The 22,167-nt window shown below is 37.2% G+C and overlaps 1 protein-coding gene across 1 annotated transcript in view; it reads right to left on the minus strand.

Annotated features, from left to right (window-relative positions):
* Positions 1 to 538: 538 nt before the first annotated feature.
* Positions 539 to 22,167, minus strand: part of Il7r (interleukin 7 receptor) — a 21,729-nt gene continuing 100 nt past the window's right edge. Inside the window, exons 2-9 of the mRNA XM_028767648.1 lie at positions 22,051 to 22,167; positions 17,541 to 17,679; positions 9,764 to 9,921; positions 6,218 to 6,375; positions 4,422 to 4,590; positions 3,466 to 3,559; positions 3,285 to 3,360; positions 539 to 2,922 (exon numbers count right to left, since the gene is read on the minus strand). Of these exons, the coding sequence (XP_028623481.1) occupies positions 2,425 to 2,922; positions 3,285 to 3,360; positions 3,466 to 3,559; positions 4,422 to 4,590; positions 6,218 to 6,375; positions 9,764 to 9,921; positions 17,541 to 17,679; positions 22,051 to 22,132 (1,374 nt within the window). The 5' untranslated portion in view covers positions 22,133 to 22,167 and the 3' untranslated portion in view covers positions 539 to 2,424. The remainder of the gene's footprint in view (positions 2,923 to 3,284; positions 3,361 to 3,465; positions 3,560 to 4,421; positions 4,591 to 6,217; positions 6,376 to 9,763; positions 9,922 to 17,540; positions 17,680 to 22,050) is intronic.

Raw genomic sequence — 22,167 nt, forward strand, 5'->3', positions numbered from 1 at the left:
GAGACTTCTCAGGAACAGATGACCCAAGTGAAGGTAACCATTTTCAGTTTCTGGACTTGTCAGTCTCAGAGATACAAGAAGACACTGTGGTTTGCAAGACTTCTCAGAGATACAAGAAGACATTGTGGTTTGAAGAGCCCTTCACTCTTCCAGCTGTTCTGTGAACCATCTAATATTTTTAGGAAACTCTCTTTCTGCTTAAAACGCACTTTTTTTTGCTAAATGCTAAGAATCTTGACTGACATTTGGCATAAAACTTAAGTGTGGTATTTTAATACTAGCCTGTTCTTTTTTCCATATAACTGAGCTTGGAGTGCCAAGTTCCATTGTTTAATGGCCAGCATAGTGTAAAAGTAAGGCAGCATGGCTTCTCAATAGGCTATTAGTTCATTGTTGAATTAAGTAAAAAATATCTCTCTGAAAATGTTATCACATTAAATGATGTAAGAATGTTTTCAGCAGCTAAAAAAAAGTCTGTGTTGAACTGTAGAGCCCATTTACATGTTAGTTGTCACAGTCACAGAGTACATTACAGCCATAAAATTCCTTAGCATTTATTTAATTGTGAAATGACAATGCACACCGTACATTTGTCTATGTAACAGATCTACAGAATTCTATTAATTCATTTAAAAGAGTATACAGTCAACCCAGAGACCTTTACTGTAGTGGATGGTGGGTATATTAAAGAACGCCAGAGAAAAACTGCTGAGCTTACACACACACACACAAATGACCAGCGCTGTATAAATTCCAGAAAATAGCCCATTCTTGTATTTGAAGGCAAACATTTCCATGGCAGCCTGGATGAAGAGAGAGACAATGGTTTACAGAAAATAAATTGAATAACTAGAGATTCCCTGGATCCAGACATAGTTGATTGATAAATTTGTTATCTATTTCTCATTACTTGGACATAGTACTTTGACATCTCTGTTTTGCATATTGTCTCTGGCCAAGAGTTTTGGTTTTCCTTTGTAAATACCAAGAGGAAAATTGCCAGACAGAACCAGTAATGTTACATTGCACGCAGTTCCTGAGTATATAATCAAGCATTAGCAGCAGTTGTGGTTATCTGAATATAATGCATGGATATAATACATTACTGGACAAACACACCAATTCAAACAACCAATGTCAACACTGAAACAGAATTTTAATGCTAAGTCACCCAATCATGATGTCTTTCAGTTATTTGTTGTTTTCTTCAGGAGACTGGCCATAAGCAGCAGGGATTCAAAATTGTGGCTTGCAGTTGTGAATCAACATTTGAACTTAAGCAACTTACCTATCTTCTTTGTGTTTCTGTGAGCATAGTTTCAGCTGGGCTACTCACTGAGGTGTGCAAAGCCCCTTCTTCCTATATTTCAGGCACTATCTGAGGCTGTAGAACTTGGAGTAATTCGTAATGGTGTCTCCACATATCAGACAACTATTTCTCCACTCACTGTTAAATGTTGAACTGCTGTAGGTTGGCCGTAGCTCCTCCTACGACCTCACATGGAAGCCAATGGATAATAGCAGCAGGAAGATCATGGTCTTGATAACTGATGCGTGAACTTCTTGGCTTGTAACTTATTGTTTCTTGAGTTTGTTTTCAAACAAAACCATAAAACAAAATCAAATGAGCTTGGTGTCTTTTTGCTTTCTCCCACTTCCTTTGATACACAGTCATGGTATCACACCCATAAGTGTATTTCGTTTTCTATGTTCATCCTCATAGCTACGTCAAGTAAAATGACCATGCATCCACATCTCTCTGAGACAGATACAGTTTATGCTTACTGTTAATTATTTCTCACTTTCCCTTTCCAAATCGAACCAGTTTGGAGAATAACGATGTAACCATCCACTTAGTGGTGATGTTTGACATTCAACAGTAAGACAAGTTCATGGCAAGGGAGGATTGAAGTTGGAATGGATGCCTCATCTATTTGCTGGAAGAAAAACTTAGACACTATTTAAAAATCTCTACTTTCAACTTCAGCATCTGTGACAAAGAAAATAACAATTATAATGAATGAACCCACATTGTAGTATTGTGAGGAAGAAGTGAGGGCAGTTGTGTACTGCTGGATATATATTAAATCCTTGTGATAAACCCACCACTCACATCTTTCCTTTTCGTCTTCCTGCATTCATTACCTCCTTCTATCTTGCCCTTTGCTTTTCATTTAATTGAGTTTTGCAATTTTAATTGGGTCATCTGGACTCTTATGACTAATCCAACAAGGGGGAAATTTTCTGCTTTGTGTAAATGCTTCTGAGCTAGGAGATCAAAATGATTTCTGGGAAGGCTGAAGATGTGTAGCAAGGTCACGTTGCCTTTCTCTTCTGTGAGCTATGAGGGAGAAGAAGCTTCCAGACTTTCCATCTCAGTGATCATTTGGTTTTCGATGGGAGGGGTCTTAGGTGTCTTATAATTCATTTGTTTTGGTAAAAACTAGACATAGTGACATATGCTTCTTCTTGATTCAGTACTGAGGAAGTGGAGATGGGCTGCCTCTGAGAAACTGGTATCAGGAGTCCCGATTGGAGAGGAAATGGTTGAGGGACAGTGGCATTTGTGTTTCCAGAGCTTGGAAACAAGTCTTGATACACATGAGGCCTATTCTCTTCACTATCTCTGTAGTCAGGGGACCTAGAGGAAAGGAATGTAGGGGTATTGCATGTACTCAGATTTCTAGCCAGGCATCTTAGGGGTGACTCTCTTCTGCATGTTTCTGGTGGGCTGACTGAAGTCTCAGATGGCCAGTTTGCACTGTGTACAGCTCCTCTGTGTCCCTGCTTCTCGACTTCCTCAGGTTGTGGAGGAAGATAATTTTGCAGAAAACTTTCCACTTCATCTCTGGCTTGAATTCCATTCACCTCATGAATCTGGCAGTCCAGGAAACTTTCAGGGTTGAAACTCACATTCAGATTCTGGAGAGAAAGGCAGAAGCATTAGTGGCACTGGAAAAAGGCACTACTGTACATTTGACTCAGGAAAAAAAAGTCTAAGAAACTTTCTCACAAAATATACTGCACAATGTGAGAAAATGACCTGCTTTGGTCTTCAGTTGGCTTCACTTCTGAATGAGCTATGGTACTCCAGGTTTGAAATAAACATTAATTTTTTCCCCAACCCCTGCCCTGTGTATCTTGGTTTTATTCCTTAGGGTTTTATAAGGAGTCTCATTTATGCGATACATGAAAGACCAAAAGCTGAGTGTCAGTTTCCCCTTGTCTTATTTGCTCTTAGACTAAGATTTCAACATGATGGTGTTTCTCTCTTAAGCAATTACCTTTTTTGGCTTCTTACATAGTTGTTCCAGAGTTTTCTTATGATCAGGAAGACTAGGCCATACAACAGGTTTAATCCTAAAGCCAGAGAACATTCATACATAAATTAAATGGCAGAAGGAGAAGGCACACAAACATCTCTTTCTCCTTATTTGAGGGAGATTAATTATTAAAGAAAATCACCTTTTTTTCCATAACACATGGGCTAAGATGACCAACAAAACCATAGAGAACAAACTCAGAATGATGATACTTGGCAAAACAGGATCCCATCCCCCTGGAATATAAGGAGAGACCATGGTGAGTATTCAGTAAGCGTAAAGTAGGGGTATATATTTTGGGTGGTTTGATTTTACATAATAACACAGTCTCACTTACTGTTTCTTAGAGACAGTTCTTTAATAGACAGGAAGAGTAGTGTTGATCTCAGTGACCATGGCAAGAACATCAGCTACTTGAAATGTAAAGATGACCTTTCATGATAGCCTAAAAACCTCTATCCAATTACACATACCCAAAGGGGAAAAAAGTCTAAATAAGAGTTGAAGAGATAAATGTCCACCCTGAAGCTGCAGCAAGTTCCACAATGAGAGTGTGAAGCTGGTACAGCAGGGGAAACCTCCATCCCCCTCCAATAGAAGAAGTTTTAGGTAAGTTGCTTTGGGCACTGTCCTGGAGCATGCTCTCTGGCTTCTCAGGCTATTGGTATTCCCCATAGCATCTTTATTGTTCTGGGAAAGGAGATGTAATAGAGAGTCAAACTGACCTGTTCCCTTTCTATTAGCAAAGATATTTATTAGCTAGAGGGATCACAGAGAGATCAGCCATGACTCCTGATGAAGGTGGAAAAGGTAGTGTGTAATAAGTTCATGCAGATTCATTAGTGGATCCCTGAGTACCTGAGACCATGGCATCAAGACAATCTGTATCCATTTTCAGGCACTATGGCTCAGCTCCCACCACTCTCATCTCATAAAAATGGTGAAGGAGTCAGGCAGGAAATACTCCAGAGAAAGAAGAGGGCTCCCCGTGTCCTGACCTGTGGGTTTCTTACACTGATCTTCTGCTCCCTCTCTCTGCTACACTTCAGAATATGAAGTCTTGTGGAAGGCCCAGGGCTTTACTTCCTTTGCCCCTACCTTGATTCTTGGGTTCTGGAGTTTCAAAGGTAGAGCTTGGACTCCACTCACTCCAGAAGCCTTGGAAGTATTCGTGATGGGGAATGGATCGGACTTTGATTTCATACACTGCTTTTGGTTGTAGTTTTCTCACTAGGATTGTTGTTCTTGTATGGGATAAATATACATGCTAGGGTGAAAAGACAGGTTACATTATTAGAAGTAAAAAGACATGTTGACTAGGTATTTCAATTCTAACACTAACTCTTTCAGTCATGTTGGTAGTCTCTGGAAGTTCTTTCATATTCTTTAAATGAAGGAACAGAACTCTGCAAAGGTTTAGTGGCAGAAGGAGGGGCAGGCTCTAAAAGATATCAGGTGAGGTCAGAGAACACTGATGGTATGGATCTGCCCTCGGCTGAATTACTGTCTCTCACTTTGGAGGGTATACTCCTAGGCTCACAGCTATAGCTTCTGTTCCAGTACCTCCTTTTTCTTCCTATCTTTTCCATGTACCAAAGGGAAACAAAGGGTAGGCAGTGAACACTAGTCATTTCCTTCAAGAATAATAACATTTGACACCACACAGAATAATAAAGGTATGATTTTTCCAACACTGTATTGTTTTTAAGGAAAAGATGTTATATTGATTTTACAGACAAAAGTAGTATTCCATTGTTATTTATACTTATTTGAATGCTCTATGAACTTATATATTTCTTATTTGTGACAGTTTTCTAAGTTTTCTGCTCATTCACCTGTTGCAATGCTTGTCTCTATCTTAATGATGAACTAATGATTTTATGTAGACAGACCATCTGTTAGCAGTTCTGTGGTAATTTAATACTCATTTTTTATTTGACTTAAAATTATATTTGTGTGTATTGACATAAATAAGACTCCTGTAGAGTTTAAACATTTTAATTTACTTTTTTCTTAACAGACAGTAAGCTGATTGCCTTAGAATCATCTATTCATAACCCTTCTTTCTTCTTCTAATGTTGCTTTTCCACTGGTTTCGTAGTCAGAAGATTAATGGGAGAAGGTAGGATGAAGGTCATCCAGTTTGTGGGTGTGGAGTAGGTCCAGGAAGCCATCAGATGGGTTGGATAGAAATGCATATCTGTAAATAGCATGCCTCAGCACACTGCAAAGTAATACCTATGACTAACTTGAGTAAAGGGTGCATCAGGCAGATGTGAGCATTCTTTTGCTCTTGAGAAAGAGAAGCCATTATTTATTTATCTATTTTAAATAGGGATGGCTGAGCTTGATCTGTCAGATTAAGAGAATCCCAACTGCCCAGAATCCTCTGTTTCTCTCTCAGCTCATCTCCCAAATAGATGGTAAGCCTAGCAAGATCATTTTAACCTCAGCAGACGGTGATGAGGATGACTTAACATCTAGAAAATGAAGAGCAGAAAAACAATTTGTTCCTTCTGCAACTGACGCCTTAGGCATTAATGTAAAAACAAAATGACAGAGAAAACTTTCTACCCTTTCTTCTGCTGACCTCCTGCTGCCCCCAAAAGTCCTAGGGAAAAAAAAAAATCATGGCTTGTTCTTGGTTAAGCTATGCAGAGCCATTATTCTTCCTGATTATCTCATACACACCCCTGGAGGCTTTGTATAGCGAGGATCAGGTATGTCTAAGCACGCATTCTTATCTAAGTTCAAACCCTAATGATGAACTAAAGCAAGTTTAATGAAGAGGAACTGAGAAAGATGCAGGCATTGTGGGGTCTTTGAGTGAAGACTAACTTCTGAAAACAGAGCAAGATGATATTTATTTTATGAACGTGTTCGATCTACATTACCGTCCAGTTACTTTCAGCCCTTTCTGGGCGGTAGGCCACATCATGCTTTAATTTTTTTACATATTTCTTTTTCGAGTGAGGTGTATTAAATGTCACCAAAAAGTCATTTGCTTCTTTTCGATAAACTACTTCCAGGTCAGAAGGAGCCTCAGCTTTAACTGTTAAAAAAAAAAATTAAAAAAAGAAAAGAAAAGAAATGAAATATGTGTATGGAACTAAAAGACATACGTACATTTAAAAATTATGTAATTGCATCATTTTCCCATTTCTTAGCCTCTCTTCAAACTCCCACTCTCACATTCGCTCCTTGCCCTCTTTCAAATTCATAACCTCTTTTTCATTAATTGTTGATAACTACATGATTTAAAACCCTTCTGCTCTAAAACTCATCCCAAAGCCTTTTATTTTAGGAGCTGATTATTCACAAAGACAAATCTTCTTTCTCCTTGATTCACATCCAGACAGCATTGCCACACCATTCCTGTGGCTGAGAGTTGTGAGTAGGTGGAACTGTACCAGTTCCAGTCTTGGTCCCCAAATCCTCTCATGTATAACTCTCATCTTGGTCTCTTTCTGTATACTGAAGGCCTCTGGGAAAGAAAATTGGGTCACAGTGTGGAGGAAGTCCTAAACGGTAATAAAATAAATACTATCACCTATGTATATCAGAATGTTACTGATGGGCTGCAAAGTAAAAAAATTCCAAGGATATATCTAGGACCTCTGGACCTCACCTTGGATACAAACAAGTGCGGAGTCTTTATCCTGGCCCTGGCTAACAAATTCCAGAGTGGCCTCCAGACTTTCTTTTCTGTCAATTTTAACTAAATTAATCTATTTGCTTCATAGGCCTCTGCCTGCCTCATGAGTTTCTGTTTAGAAAACAATTCTAAAGATGCATGTAAGATATACTACTGGAAGGAAAAAGGTATCATGTCATTCAGTACAAACCCAGAGAAAAGTATTGATTTTCTAGGAAAACATCTGTATCAGGCTGTTATGTCCAGCTTTGGCCTGAGACAGTGTTATCAATGTGACTGAAACAAGGTAGGAGGTTAGGAAACTGGGCCTCTAGCCTTAGAGGCTAGGGTCCCCAAGGAAAGGGAAGTAGGAGAGAAAGTTGCAGATGACTAGGATTCTGGTTCTAGGTATCAATCAGGAACATTTAGTTTTAAATTGTGGAAATGATAATTCAGCAAATGAGATGTCTCCTGAGGAACTAGGAGGAAATAATCCTATGAGAATTATTATTATTATATTGATCCTATTTGCTCAGGGTGCAGGTAATTTCCAGGCCCCCTGAGACCCATACTACCCTTTCCTCAGTGAGATGTGCTCCCCTCATTGCCCCTCACATAAGAGGTTAGTCTTGAAGTCTATTGTGGAAGATGCCACAGGGTACTCCATGAGCACTAGGTATTTTGGAGCTGGGACCATGAATAGGACAGGTATCTCCGGATCCTGTGGGTGTGCTCTACATGTTCCCAGGACTGCAGAACTTTGTGTGCTTAGATGAGCTAACACCAGAAAGAGAACAGATGTTCCCCTGATGTTACATTGTTTTCTTAGAGAATCAAGAATTGGTACCCACTCTGCTCACTCTCCAAGAGAAATATCTCTGCAGTATGAATGATGAACCTTTAAATATGGTGCCTTTGCACAGTGTACGAATTCAGCACTGATCCATAGAAAACATCATCTCCAAAGGAGTGAACAGCACCGTGCTCATGCTCAAAACTCAAAGATCTCTTCCACTGGAATTCTTGCCTCCTCTGCCATTCGTACCAAGCTAGCTCATGCTGTTATGGTGTGGTCAGCATGTACAGCTATGTGGTGAATACTTCATTTCAGTAACTTCTGCTCTTTCCCTAAGATATTGTTTAGACATAGGACTTCTATTTTTATTATTTATCATCATCATTAAACAACCGAGGTAACTTTCCCACTGTATCTCATATCCAGTAAGAATAGTTCTGTTTTCTTTTAAAGCAGTGGAAGAGACATTGAGAAGTGTGTGTGTGTCATAGCCTTTAAAACCAGCAAAACTTGCATTTATGTGATTATTCTGAGTGCTTTCCCATATAATATTTCATTTGTAAATTACCCAAAGCAGAAAAATACAAATAGTTAACATGCCGTTGCACTAATTCAAATTATAATTTAACATAAAACATAATTGCTTTTACTATTTATGCTTAACAAAATATAATTATGTGTATTCTAGGTCAAATCAATTTGGCTATGTTTCACGCCACACTTAATCTTCTTGGAAATATAATTATATTATAGTCATAATGACTAGGCTATTTACATTTTACATTTTAAAAGTTAAATATCAATCTTATGGTATTTTAAAGGTATGATTAAAACGTAAGTGAGTAGACTTGGATGACACCTTCCTAATCAGTAGGCATTGTCTGATCAGTAAAAACATCTTTAGTTCAAAGGTAGAAATTCCTTTCAGAAACAAGTCTGATTCAAGAATTTAGTATATTCTTGTTTCCTGCCTTAAGAACGTGGACTCAATTCTGCAACATCCACACTTAACCTTCATTTATACCCTCTATCTAATCCTAAAGATTTTAAACTCACCACTGTCCCAATCTTATGGACTACTTCTTAAAATTAATCTGTCTCCCATCTATCTATCTATCTATCTATCTATCTATCTATCTATCTATCTATCATCTGTAACTATATCATATCTCTATCTATCTATCTATTTATCTATCTATCTATCTATCTGAACTGTATCATTATCTATTTATCTATCTATCTATCTATCTACCTACCTACCATCTGTAACTATATCATATCTATCTATCTATCTATCTATCTATCTATCTATCTATCTATCATCTGTAACTATATCATATCTCTATCTATCTATCTATCTATCTATCTATCTATCTATCTATCTATAACTGTATCATTATCTATCTATCTATCTATCTACCTACCTATCATCTGTAACTATATCATATCTATCTATCTATCTATCTATCTATCTATCTATCTATCTATCTATCAGCTATTTATCATCCATCAATTTACTTACCTATCATATATTTATCATTCACTTATCTATCCATCCATTTATCTCCCACTAAATAGTTCTCTTTCATTTGTAGAACTTTGAAAAATATGGAAAATATATTGTTTAAATGATTTGTTAATTGAACTATACATATTTGGGATATGATGTGAATATAGAGAAAAGACCTTAAGACCTTCAGAGAAAGTGAATGAAAAACAGAAAAGTTGTGTGGTAAGGGGATAGATGGCCTGCTTCAGTTACATTCATCATACTGATGTCAAACACTCTCTTTCCTAGCTGAATTTGAATATTCTCAGCATATTTTCTCACAGTAGGAATTCATGATTCAAGCATCAAATTTTAATTTCTTAAAAATTAGTTAGAAAAGTTGCTATTGTCTATTACAAAGTGTTTTCATGAACTGCATATTTTTATCATTCTGAAAGCAAAGACATGTTTCCGCAGCTCTCCAAACCACGGAAACCATACCATCATATACAACTTCTTACCTATTTTGGTTATATCCATAGTTTTGCAGATCAAATCCTTTTTTCCAAGCTTCACACATATACGGCTGTTACCAATCAATGAGAATTTTATGGGTTTTTTAAAATATATGTCTTGCAGCTTACTAAGAGTTGGACAATCCTTGCCTAAAAGAGCACCACTGTAGAAACAAAAAATTTTAAATCCTTATTTAGGTAGGATTTTCTGCATAAAATTAAAAATAACATTGTAGGTATACAAGTAGGTGAGATAATGCTGAGAGAAAAAAGAGAATAAATTAAAACAACATAGCTTTCTGTTCTATTATAGTTATTATTTGTGAATGAGTTTGAAGTGGTAAAAGCATGCTCGTGGAAACTAGGTGCAAGATCTATGTAGTTTAAAAATTGATCATTAAGAAGCAAAGGCTTTGTTTAGGTAAAAAAAGTAATCAATGTCTTTTGGGGACAAATGAAAACTATTATAACTGTAAGAAATATTGATACTATTACTTCAAATAGGATTAAAGGAAACGCAAAATTGCTTGAAAATGTTTGTATATATAACTACATATATTTAACAAGTAAACTAAGGTGTTTTCATAGAGCCTTTGTGTTTTGTTTTGTTTTGTTATTTGAGACAGAAATCTTTGTATATAGCCCCAAATTTATTACATAGACCAGACTGGCCCTGAACTCACAGAAATCCCATATAGTTCTGAAGGCATGGATCACCATGGCCAGGGTCGTAGAGACTTTGGCTAATGAAACTCAACAAGATAGGTCAAGAAAAGGAAGCAAAGTTCTGTGTGGTGGATCATGACTATACTCCTAACATTTGAGAGTATTTGCTGTGGATTTGAGTCCAGCACCATCTACATAGAACTTCTATGACACCATGGGTATAAGATTAGAAGTTAACAATACTTAAAATATCAGAGGGGACACATCTGTATATTGCATAGATATTAAAATTATAGGAAATATAACAATTTGTGAGAGTGAATATACATTTTTGAAGTGAAAGCATTTTTAAAACTTACCCCCATACAAACTGAAGATTTTAATGTAAGTCACGTTTATATTAACACTTACCCTCACAATTAAAACTACATGCTTAATAGTTACAGAATGCTGAGTTCTATTAAGTGGTTAATAAAGACACAATGCCAATACCACCAAATTTCTTCCCCAAATAGAGATGATCTGTGTTATTCTGTGAAGCCAGTTTTAACTTGGAACCCAAACCTACCAAAATATAGGAAAGAAAGGCATCCCTCAAGACTGCAAACATACATAGGATTGGTGCTGTGACTCGCTTGTAGAATACTTACCTAGTTTCTTCAAAACCCAACATAAATCTTATATGGTGGAATATACCTGTATTCACAATGCTCAAAACATGGAGGGAGGAACTCTAGACGTTTGAGATCATCTTTATCCACTTAGTGAGACTGAGCCAGCACAGCACATATAAAACAGTGTCTTAAAAATATACATTTGAGCAGGGGACTGCCTGGTCTGGCTTCAGTGAACCTAACCCTCAAGAGACTTGAATCAGCTCCATGGAGTGGGGAGGTCTGGCAGGGTGGGGGTGGGGTGGGGATATCCTCTTGGAGATGGGGGGAGGAGGAATGGGATGAGGAACTGTTAGAGGGTGGACCAGGAGGGGGAAAATGACTGGACTATAAAAAAAAAGATTAAAGAATAATAATTTAAAAAATGTGTGTATGACGGTCTTCAAAATAATCATACTGTATTGTATCAAGTGCAGTGAATACCAGCAACACAAAGTGGGCTCAGTTTACAATCATCAATTGGCATAATTTACCACATTAACAGAATAAAACACTAAAAAGTTACTCATCTTTTATAGAAGCAGATTTTTTTGATAGAAACACATATTTATTCATGATTAAAACTCCCCAACCAACAAGAAACAGAATAAAGGTGCTTATCCAATTCAATTAAATGCAATTATAACAATTTAATATCAATCATAATGGTAAAGATCAGGACAAGGGAGACAGTTCTCTTTGTACACGCATACACAGCAGCACACTGGAGGTTCTCCTAAATTCACAAGAGGAGAGAAAGAAACACAAGTATAAGCAAAGTTGAGAAGAAGAAAACACATTTATTTGCAGGAAAAATTCTATCTGTTTACATGGACATTTATAAAGATTTCCAACATAATTATAGGAAATAATTGGATTCATCAAAGCCACCAGAAAACAGCCAGCTGTATTTCTATAGATAACATCACAAAATTAGAGAATGAAGTTTAAAAATGATAGTTCCTTTGTGATAGTAGTAGAAAGGTAAAAGACTTAGAAATGAAATTTATAAAGGATGTTCAAGGCCTTTGTACTAGAAATTACTAAACATTTCAGAGAGGTATTTGAAGAAATTTAAATAAATGGGAACTGTGTTCATGTGCTAGCAGATTTGCTATTGATAAATTAAGAATTTTTCCCCTAACAGGTTACATAGTACTTATCAAAATTTTATCAATATTTTAAAAATATAGAAAAACCAAAGCATCACTGAAAAAATAGAAGAATAAAAACAGATGACTCAGAATGCCATAGTGTATAAACATGATCCTTAATCCTACATAATTTTATACATATCTTAAATCTAAATCTAAAGTTTAAGCTATAAAAATAGGGAAAAATGTAAAAAATATTTTTCAATTTTCAGAGTAACTGGGACTTGACTATACACCAAAAAGGGCACATTCATGCAGTTTACCAAAGAAATCACCAAACCTTCTTAGTTCCCAAGATCCATAATGCGTTCTGATCACACATGCACATGTACACGTATGCACACATGTACACAGAGACATGCACACACACACACACACACACACACACACACACACACAGAGGAGTGAGCAGCAGAGACAGAGAGACAGATACATACACAATTACTGCCTCTTCCTCTCACACATACAGATTCACAAACACATACAGACACACCGATATGCACAGACACTCTCAAACACATTCACATGTATCTGGCTAGTAGGAAGAATTCTTTTGGTGTAAACAACTTGTATAGAGGCCTTCTGCCAAGATCTCTACTTCTAATCCCAGATTTTCCTCTCTTAAGGATGACTTAGCAGGGCTTGAAGAACAAAGAGCCTGTGGGTAAACAAGCTCACAAGGACATTTTTCAAAAAGAGGAAAATTAAACTTAAAACGTGTGAAAAGAGAAAAAACCCTAGTAATTTTCCTTTAATTCTGTATCATTTATTTTTATGGTGAGAATGCATGACTTCATTGTTTCTTTATTTTTTCCCCCATAATTCACTTAACCTTGCCTACTTTCTTCTTTGCTGACAGTTCACTGCAGGGTTTGGAGGGGGAGGAGGGAATTGTACACAGCAAAAAATCTCTAGGGTCTTCAATGGTTTTTGAGAAATGTGTATGACATGCAAACATCAGTCAAGTTCTAGGTATAGTATATCTCTTTTACACTGAACAGTTGCTTTTTGAGTGTGTGACGGTTAACTTGATTCCTAGGAAAGAACCAGAATTCTCCCTTCTACCACATTTTAGTTTTGCCAACCAGTAGTAGTTCTCATTAATGCAATAACTTTACTATTCTTTCATACTTGATTTCTTTCACTTGGTCACATGCCTAGGAGTTGTATTCTAGATAATGATTATTTTCTTATACCTCATTTTTGTTAATAATGAGTAGCAAGTCACTGAATGAGTATGCTATAAATTTCTAATTCTTATTAGATAGATCTTGTTCTTTGTACAGGAAGACAAAGGTATTTTCATAGCTTTGGCAAAGCTAGACATGGGTCAAAACCAGATGTAATTGTTAAAACTAGAGATAAGTGAACAAGTTGTAAGTTTATTTTTAACATATGTATATATTAATTTTATATTTATTACATTTATTTATTCACTTTCCATCTCAATATCTGCCTCCCTTTCCTCATGTAGATCACGTAGATCCTCCTTCCATTCCTCCCTCCCCTTCTCCTTCCCTTCCACTGCCAAATTTTAGTTTTTATGGACTACTATCTATCAGGATAGAGAGCTGTTCAAAAGCCCACATTCCAGGATCTCTGTGTGTGGGTTGAATGCAATGCCTTCCCTGAAATGTATCACTCGGAAAAGAGTAAAAAATTTAAAAAGCAACAAAGTAAACTACATACAAGGGAACAGATGTGAAATGAGTGAAAAGCTCAGAAGTCGGTCACCAACAACCGTTTAGTAGCAATAATGCCAGGATTTGCTGAGTTAGAACAGAAGTGAGAGAGAGAGAGAGAGCACTGGGGGAAATACCAACTTCTGAGCTCAAAGTACCTGTGCAATATAGAGAAAACAGAGGCTAGTGGGCTTCATGCTAATAATTAAATTTAAAACATCCTTCATGTAAATGAGTAAACTATTCAATTATATGCCATGAACCTGAAGCAGCTTTCTGGTATTTTAGAAATTTAGGCCCGATTGCAAATGGCCTTAGTCCATTTCTACGACAATGACATTAGTAAGTGATGGCTAATAAGGAGTTCTGTGTATCTGTTCATGAAGCTAGGCCCCTTGTTGAGGGGTCTTATAATCCAAGAACTGGCCATGTGGAGGGGAAGCCATGAAAACACTGAACAATTTAGAGAGATAGTATAATCTACTGTACAGAGGACTGAACCCTTAACAATACTTGATAGGTATCACTGCTAAGGGCTATAACATCAGTTGGCCTGTAAAGATGATAGCCACGGAGAAAAAGTAGTGACAATTAAAGTTGTAAGTGGTATGTGGGAGTAATCTCAGGGCATAGAAAACATGGAAACAGCGCATGATTGCTTTTGTGAAAACTGATAGAAATTGAAGGACCTCCCCCAAAAGACATATCTGACATTTTCAGTGCTGACAGATAAGACTTTTATGTGAATTGCACTGAGAGATGGACCTAAAAGTAACAGATAATTGTCCTTACTTTCTTCCCCTATCTTTATTTTATGTGAAAATGTTCATACTGAAGGAATCATGTACCATTTACAGATCCCTACCACATAGGCGACATTTACCAAATGAAATCCAGTGTAAGGCAGTTGCTATGATGCTGGTAGGAATATCTTCCTGGTCACAGAGCTAGTTCACTTTACTACTATTGGGATTCCATCCCAGGGACCTCTTCCAGAGCTTCTGCTTTGTTGCTCAAGGCACTTCAAACCTGACTAGAATTTCAGTGAAGAAAAGGTAGAACTCTCCCCCAGGTAATTATGGGTTATTCTGGTATATAGTCTGCTGGAATTTTCCACCCTCTTTACACTTTCCCCACTAATTCCTAAAGGACCAGAGCCCATAACAAGTATCTTCATAATAATTATATCTGTCATTGTGAACTGGTTCATTGGTATTCAAGTAATTCATATCTGGGATCTGTGTTGACCTGATCCCTCCCTGAAGATCAATTAACTGAAAAACAAACAAACAAACAAACAATACATTTCTTGTTCAGATATTGGCAACTGGATCTAGGACAGATGTTAAATTTACCACGTTCTGAGAGAGGGAACCTAGCATTTACCAGTGATCACCTGTGTAAACAACTTCAGCAAATCCCAACTTCTACTTCATACATTTATATTAAAAGAAAATCTATGGTCTACAATAGCTAGTACTCTTTTGAAGAAGAAACACACAAATTCAGAACTCTTCAGGTACCATCTTCTCAACCTAGAAGGTACATGAATATCTCACTGAGAGTGTAAATGCCTCGTGGAAATATTGGTGATTTAGAAGTCTTTTCTTTAACTGTTTTCCACTTTGGATACCTTATGTATGGCTTAAGGCACACACACACACACACACACACATACGCACACATGCACATTAAGGCAGGCTTTCTAAACAGAAATATCTGTCTAACTGGAAAGCATAACATGATGCTGTTCTGGAGAGACTAATATACGTCAGAGAAACTGAAAATAGTAAAGGGAAGTTTGTTACAGTGGGCAAGAACATGACTGAATATGTGAATGAAAGTGGACACAAAGGTCAGCTGTGGCTTGGTCAAGTGACACAACAGCGTTCACCACAGCTCACCAAGATCTGGGTGGGGAAACCTAGAGTCAACCTCTGTGTGAAGGGGTATTTTTTTCCTATAAAAACTGAGAGCATTGTTTAGATGAGTTAACTATCTGATCTATCGAGTTGTAGGAACGACTCTTGACATTTGTATTCTGTTTTGGTTTGAGTATGGGGCATGTATGTATGTCCAGTGTGTGTGTGTGTGTGTGTGTGTGTGTGTGTGTGCCTGTGTGCCTGTGTGCCTGTGTGCCTGTGTGCCTGTGTGCCTGTGTGCCTGTGTGCACACACATTTGGAGGACAGTGGCCAATGTCTTGGGTCTTCCTCTATCATTCTTCACTCTATACTAACTTAAACAGGGTCTCTCAATGAACCTGGAGCTCACTGACTGGACTAGCTTGACCAGCCAGTAAAGCTCATGAATCCACCTATCTTTATACCTCTTTGTGTGCAGCATAGCTCAGGGGTAGGGTTACAGACACCACACTCAGGTTTTACATAGATTCTAGACATCTCAACTCAGGCTCACTGGCTTGTGTAACAAGAAATCTACTGACTGAGGCTTGTCTCCAGACCTTGGATATTTATGCTTTTGTTCTCCATAGGAAGTGTGTTATAAAAATACAATAACAAAGACAGACTGAGGTTATTCTGTGACATTCAACTCCAAGATGTTGTTCCTACAATGACTTCAGGAAAAAGTTGTGCATAGATTCAGGAAACTGCTATAGATTCAGGAAAGTGAGAATTTACAGCTTATCTGGGTTGTAGGTGGCAAAGGACTTCCTTAGTGCTCTTGGAACTTAAGAAAGTCCTCTTTTACTACTGCAGACCTCGACATACTTTCCTTATATGGAAACTTGCAAAAATGAGGTCATCTGATATGAATTTAGAAATAGCCACAAGTCAGAATTTCATATTAGAGTACTTTTTTCAAGTCATCAGAGATAATAACCCTTGACAACAAGCGATGGCTGGTGGGGAAGGAAAAAGGTACAACTCCCTCAGTTCTTTATCAACTTTCAGACCTAATGCTTCCCTTGCCCTTTAATTTCCTCCAGGGCCGTATGAAACCAAGAATCAATTTGGTCCTATGGATTACTGGAAATTTTCAATTGACTAGATTGTATGGACTTAATCTGTTTCAACAGGGTAGGTGTTTTAGATATATATTTTAGATATATATTCATAGACTTATCACTTAATTAAATATTAGATGTTTATTTGAGCTCTTTACATATATCAAATTTTTAATCACCATAACCTTCTTGTGAGATCTAGTTATACATTATATTAAATGAAGAAACTAAAGAATACATGTTACATAAGTTGATGCAAATCAAAAAGTTATTAAGCATTGGCATTGGGGCTGGAAGCCAGGCAATTACACTACATAATAGAATTTGAAAATAGTATAGTGCCTTAAGGGAATGTCCTAGGAGAAGCAGCATTTATTTAGATTGCTATGAATATGGAGGGATGTAGAATCTCCAAGATCAAAAAAAAAAAAAAAAAAAAAACAACACCACTTGTATGTGTCCCTGGGAACTAACAAATGAAGTGAGAGTTGCCTCACTTTAATTTCTGGCAAGGAACAAATTATTTCAGAAAGTTTTGAGAACCTAGTAAATTTCAGCATTTGATACTTAGGACAGACTCCTTTCTTTGCAGGTCCTGAAAAGAACACATAGAGAAAGTCAGAAGATGGATTCCTAAGCACCATGGAAACTATCTTTCTCACCATATTTCAAATTCCAGGTTAGTGGTGTTGATGTCTGAGTCATTAAAGCCACAAGTCAGTGAATGCTGATTTCCATCCACTTCCAGCTGGCTGTAGCACCAGAAGGAGTGATCGTCCAGTTCTGCATCTTCTAGGTCTCCTGCAAAGAGCAAAGCACAGCTTTTAAGGGACAAAAATCTGATACCCTTTAATAAAATGTCACCTGTGTGACAGACATGAAGGAGGAACTACATACATACATACATGTATATATATATACACATATATATACACATACATGTACACACACACACACACATATATATACATATACATATATATATATATATATTTATCTAAAGGAAGAAATTCTAAGGACAGAGAAAATGTTTCAATGTGCTTTCTCTGTCTCTCTGTCTCTGTCTGTCTCTGTCTTTGTGTCTCTGTCTCTCTTTGTCTGTCTCTGTCTCTGTCTCTCTCTCTCACACACACACAAACACACATCAGAAACACACATGCAAAACCAAATGTGCAGGTGCAGTTTACAGAATGTTCTAACTGAAAAAATTTTGTCATAGTGGTAGCATAAGTTCCAGGTACAACTAAACAGTTCCACCATTGGACTAGTATGTTGGAAAATTATAAGGGGCATGGATAAACCCCTTTCCTTGTTTATTTCAGAATTCCTTTACTACACTTTAAAACTATAGCTAGAAAGTATTTATTTGAGGTTATATTCTCCACTTCATCCAGGTGAGCTAACATGTTCAGGGAAGGCAATTCCTCACACATGTAGAAGGTGCTAAATGTTAATAAAGGAATCCCCAATGAGACTTTAAAGTGTTGAAATTATCTTTTTTACACTGAAGTGTTTACACATTTCAGATAAGAGATCTTATATTTCATTTGTATGCCCCCTAATCCAATTTTGTTTTTTTTTTCTGCTGGTCTTCCTGTGTTTCCTTTCAAATTTCTTTTCAAATGAAAAATGATAATAAATATTTTGGTTCCAAGTTCACATTTTTATGGGATTGCTTATTGTTCCCTAAAAGGGCATCATACCTTACTAATAATATTGATGGCTCTATTCTGTGGCAACAAAGAGCATCTTATCTTAAGTGACCTACTGAGGCAACTATAAAATAATAAACTCCAAGGATGAAACATTTTAGCTTACATGATTAGACTTTTTTTTAGGTACTGTTTATTCTATATATATCAATAATATTCTCAAAGAAAGTGGGAATTGGATTTTTTTTTTTTGTATGTGTAGTCATTTTTGGGAACTGAAGTTTGTCAAAGGTATTATTTGATTTCCTGAGCTTACTTGTAGAGCCTATGATTAAATAGGTATTTGTGTGTTTATATGTACATAAAATACACACAAATGTATACATGAAGTGTGCAATATACATATATACACTATGTATGTATAATTATATTTAATAGCAGAATAAAGGCAGAAAAATCTTCCAGTAAATACATTTCAATAAGGCCAAGGAAAAATTAGAGTAATTGGAGGTTTATATCATGATGATGGACCATGAGGAGCCTCTGACAGCTTCCAGATGTTTAATCTCACCCAAAATAGAAACTTTATACTTTTCTGGTTTTCATATGGGAACAGGATGTGCTAACAATGGCCCCAGATGAGTGGCTTAGCAGCTATGCGCAGTTTCAATTGCATTCTCTTCATTTAATGATCCCCAAACGTTGGTGGAAAGGTTAATATAATTGGTTGTGAACAGGTCAACCAGGTAAGTGACTGTACTAAGGAATAGATCTTAGAGCTCACCTAGATACAGACTGGGGTCGCTGTTCACAGCTGCAGGAATTTAACTTTCTAGGCATTCTCAGAGCCTAGCATGTCACAGGTAGAACCTCAGCAAGTTTCTTTATGTGTGGTGTAAGTTGTTGCCTGCCCTTCCATGGCAGCTCTCGGCTCTCATACTAGTAGTCTGGTGCTTTGCTTGTGCCTTTCAACAACTCTCTGTAATAGATACGACTTACTGTTTAGATTTAGACATTCTGTGGATTATCTTAATTACATAACAAGTCCATCGATGGCACGAGACAGAGAAAGCACACTTCATGTAGATGAGGTACCAGCTGAAGAGAGGACCTCTACACACTCCAGTCACCCAGGCTGACAAAGTATGTCTCAAGTTATCTCACACAACGGGCAACTAGCTGATTGTGCCCTGTTTCCTGCAATCAAAGCTGCTGTGTCTGAATGAGCCATCCATTGACTCTTTAGCAGGTTTTGTTACAATTGCTCTGTAACCAAGAACATTCCCATAAAAAATAGGGGAAAGTCACATGCCACTGTGGGAGTGTATGCCACCTGCATACATATGTGAGCTGAAGAACTCTTAGCTGAGAGCAAATACAGAGGATGTGCATGCTGATCTTTGCTGTCCTAACTTTGTAGCTGGGCTCCCTTACTGCATACACAGACACCCAAAGCCCCTATTCATATGCACACACGCACACTATAGAAGCCATTGGATAGATCTGCACAGAGGTTTCCTTCAGATCATAGTAAGTTCTCAGTAAGGGTGGGAGCTCTCCTATGAGTCTTGGAGAAGTCAGTATGAAAGGTAAGATGTAGAGGCAGGCAGATTTCTGAGTTCGAGGTCAACCTGGTATGCAGAGTGAGTTCCAGGACAGCCAGAGCTACACAGAGGGAAAAAAAAAAAAGAAAAAAAAGAAAGATAAGACGTGAGTTATAATTAATGCAAATAGATATGCAACATTTGGAGTTCTTTTGAAAAAAAGTTGTAGTGAGTCAACGGAAGCTTTTATTCTTACTGTGGTTTTGTCATTATGTGGAACACGGAGTTAATGCATCCAATGTTCAACAGGAAGCACCTAAGCATTAAATACAAATTCTAAGTAAAAAAATTTAAAAGGTTTGGAATACATATTATAAACAGGGCAGTGTCATTTAGAGGACTTCTCACAGAGAGATTTCTTGATGAAGAGCTTGAACTGTCAGAGATTTTGAGGTTTCCTTTGCTTGATTTGACCATCCTTTAATTATTAGAAAACTAACTTTGTCTTTAAACCAACAGTAGCAGATTGCTTTGAGCACAGAGTGGGAGATATCTTGACATGGATATGTGACACATATGAGTGGCTATGCTCATCAGTCTGAAAACATTCCAAAATTTCAAAAACTGAAGCAAAAATCCAGTTTACAGCAAGAATTTTTTACTTTTTTTTTTTAAAGAAATAATATGGCCAACAGGACAGAATAATGGTAAAGGATTGCACCAAACAGCTATAAGGTTCTCAAGCTTCCTGCCATGTATTTGCACACATTTAGCATGAGATAATGACTCTCCCTCACAAAGTGACTCATGCTCTGTCATGCTGCAAAGTGCAACTCCTCTAAAGGTTCTCTACGTAAGAAAAGGCAAGGGTTTCCATCCTTGCGGATCACAAAGTAAAGTCACACAAATACCTAACCTTAGGAACCATCCCTAAGGGAAATTGACTAAAGAGCTAAGCCGAGTCACTAGGCTCGATATTATTGATAAAGAAAATCACATATGTATTTAGAGACAAGCTTTCATCCTGTAGCTTAGTTTAGGCTGGTCTGAAACTCATGATCTTCCTGTCTCAGCCTTCTAAGCTTCGGGATTACAGGGATGTGCTACTGCACCCAGTTTAGGAATACACATTTAGGTCAGGCATACATATGTATATATATATATATCTCCCCTTTTTAATGCTGTGTGTTTGTGTGTATGAAAACAGTTTTTAATTAATTTGTAGAAAAAAGTGGGAGATTCACATTCCATGCAGCCCTTGTGTTTCCCAGAGACTTTTGAGCACAGTCTTGTAATTAGAATGCACAGTCTGCAGCAGTCAAGATCTAAGTATTTTATGGATTCTGAAGAGAATTATGATGATCATATGTTAAAGTCTCTGAATATATAAGCAACACTGTGTGTTTCGAAGAAGCCACTTTCCCCAGCCCACTACTGAATTATTCATCAGCAATTTAACCTGAATCTGCCAAAGCTAAAGCATTTTGAAGAAATACATTATTAAGTAACTTCTACGCTCTAGACACTAGAAATAGAGTTCTGGTGAATGCACAAACCTATTGCTTCTAGCTATTAAGTTATCATGGATATCTAGGGTTTCAGAATACCAATAAATAGTTAAACAAAACAATGATGGCTTGATTTTCAGGCAGGTGCAATTTTGGAAGAGATTGTCCAACAAGCCCCAACAGAGAACTGATACGAGGTTTCTTTTCTGAGAGCACAAACATTCATCCACATTTATGAGACAGACTTTGAATGAAACTCATTGCTCCTTGACAGTTCTTGTGAGTTACAAGCCATCTGCAGTATCATCCTCATTCCTTCTGTCCTGGTGATTAATACACACAAAACAACCTAACTTGTGCTAAATTCTTGCTGCCCAGCTCCCCAGCCTGCTAGAGAACTGGGTAACTTGATCATATATGCTAAAGGTAATCTGAAATCCTTTAAAAAAGGACTTAGAAATGACTCACCATCCTGGGCATTGCCACTTTCTCCAGAAACAGCTTGAATTAAGCAGAAAACCGTAGCGAAAGCTCTACCCAGAGCCATCATTCTGAGAGAGAGAGAGAGAGAGAGAGAGAGAGAGA

Source organism: Grammomys surdaster, unplaced genomic scaffold (genome assembly GCF_004785775.1).
Source record: "Grammomys surdaster isolate TR1022 unplaced genomic scaffold, NIH_TR_1.0 174, whole genome shotgun sequence".
Taxonomy (NCBI): domain Eukaryota; kingdom Metazoa; phylum Chordata; class Mammalia; order Rodentia; family Muridae; genus Grammomys; species Grammomys surdaster.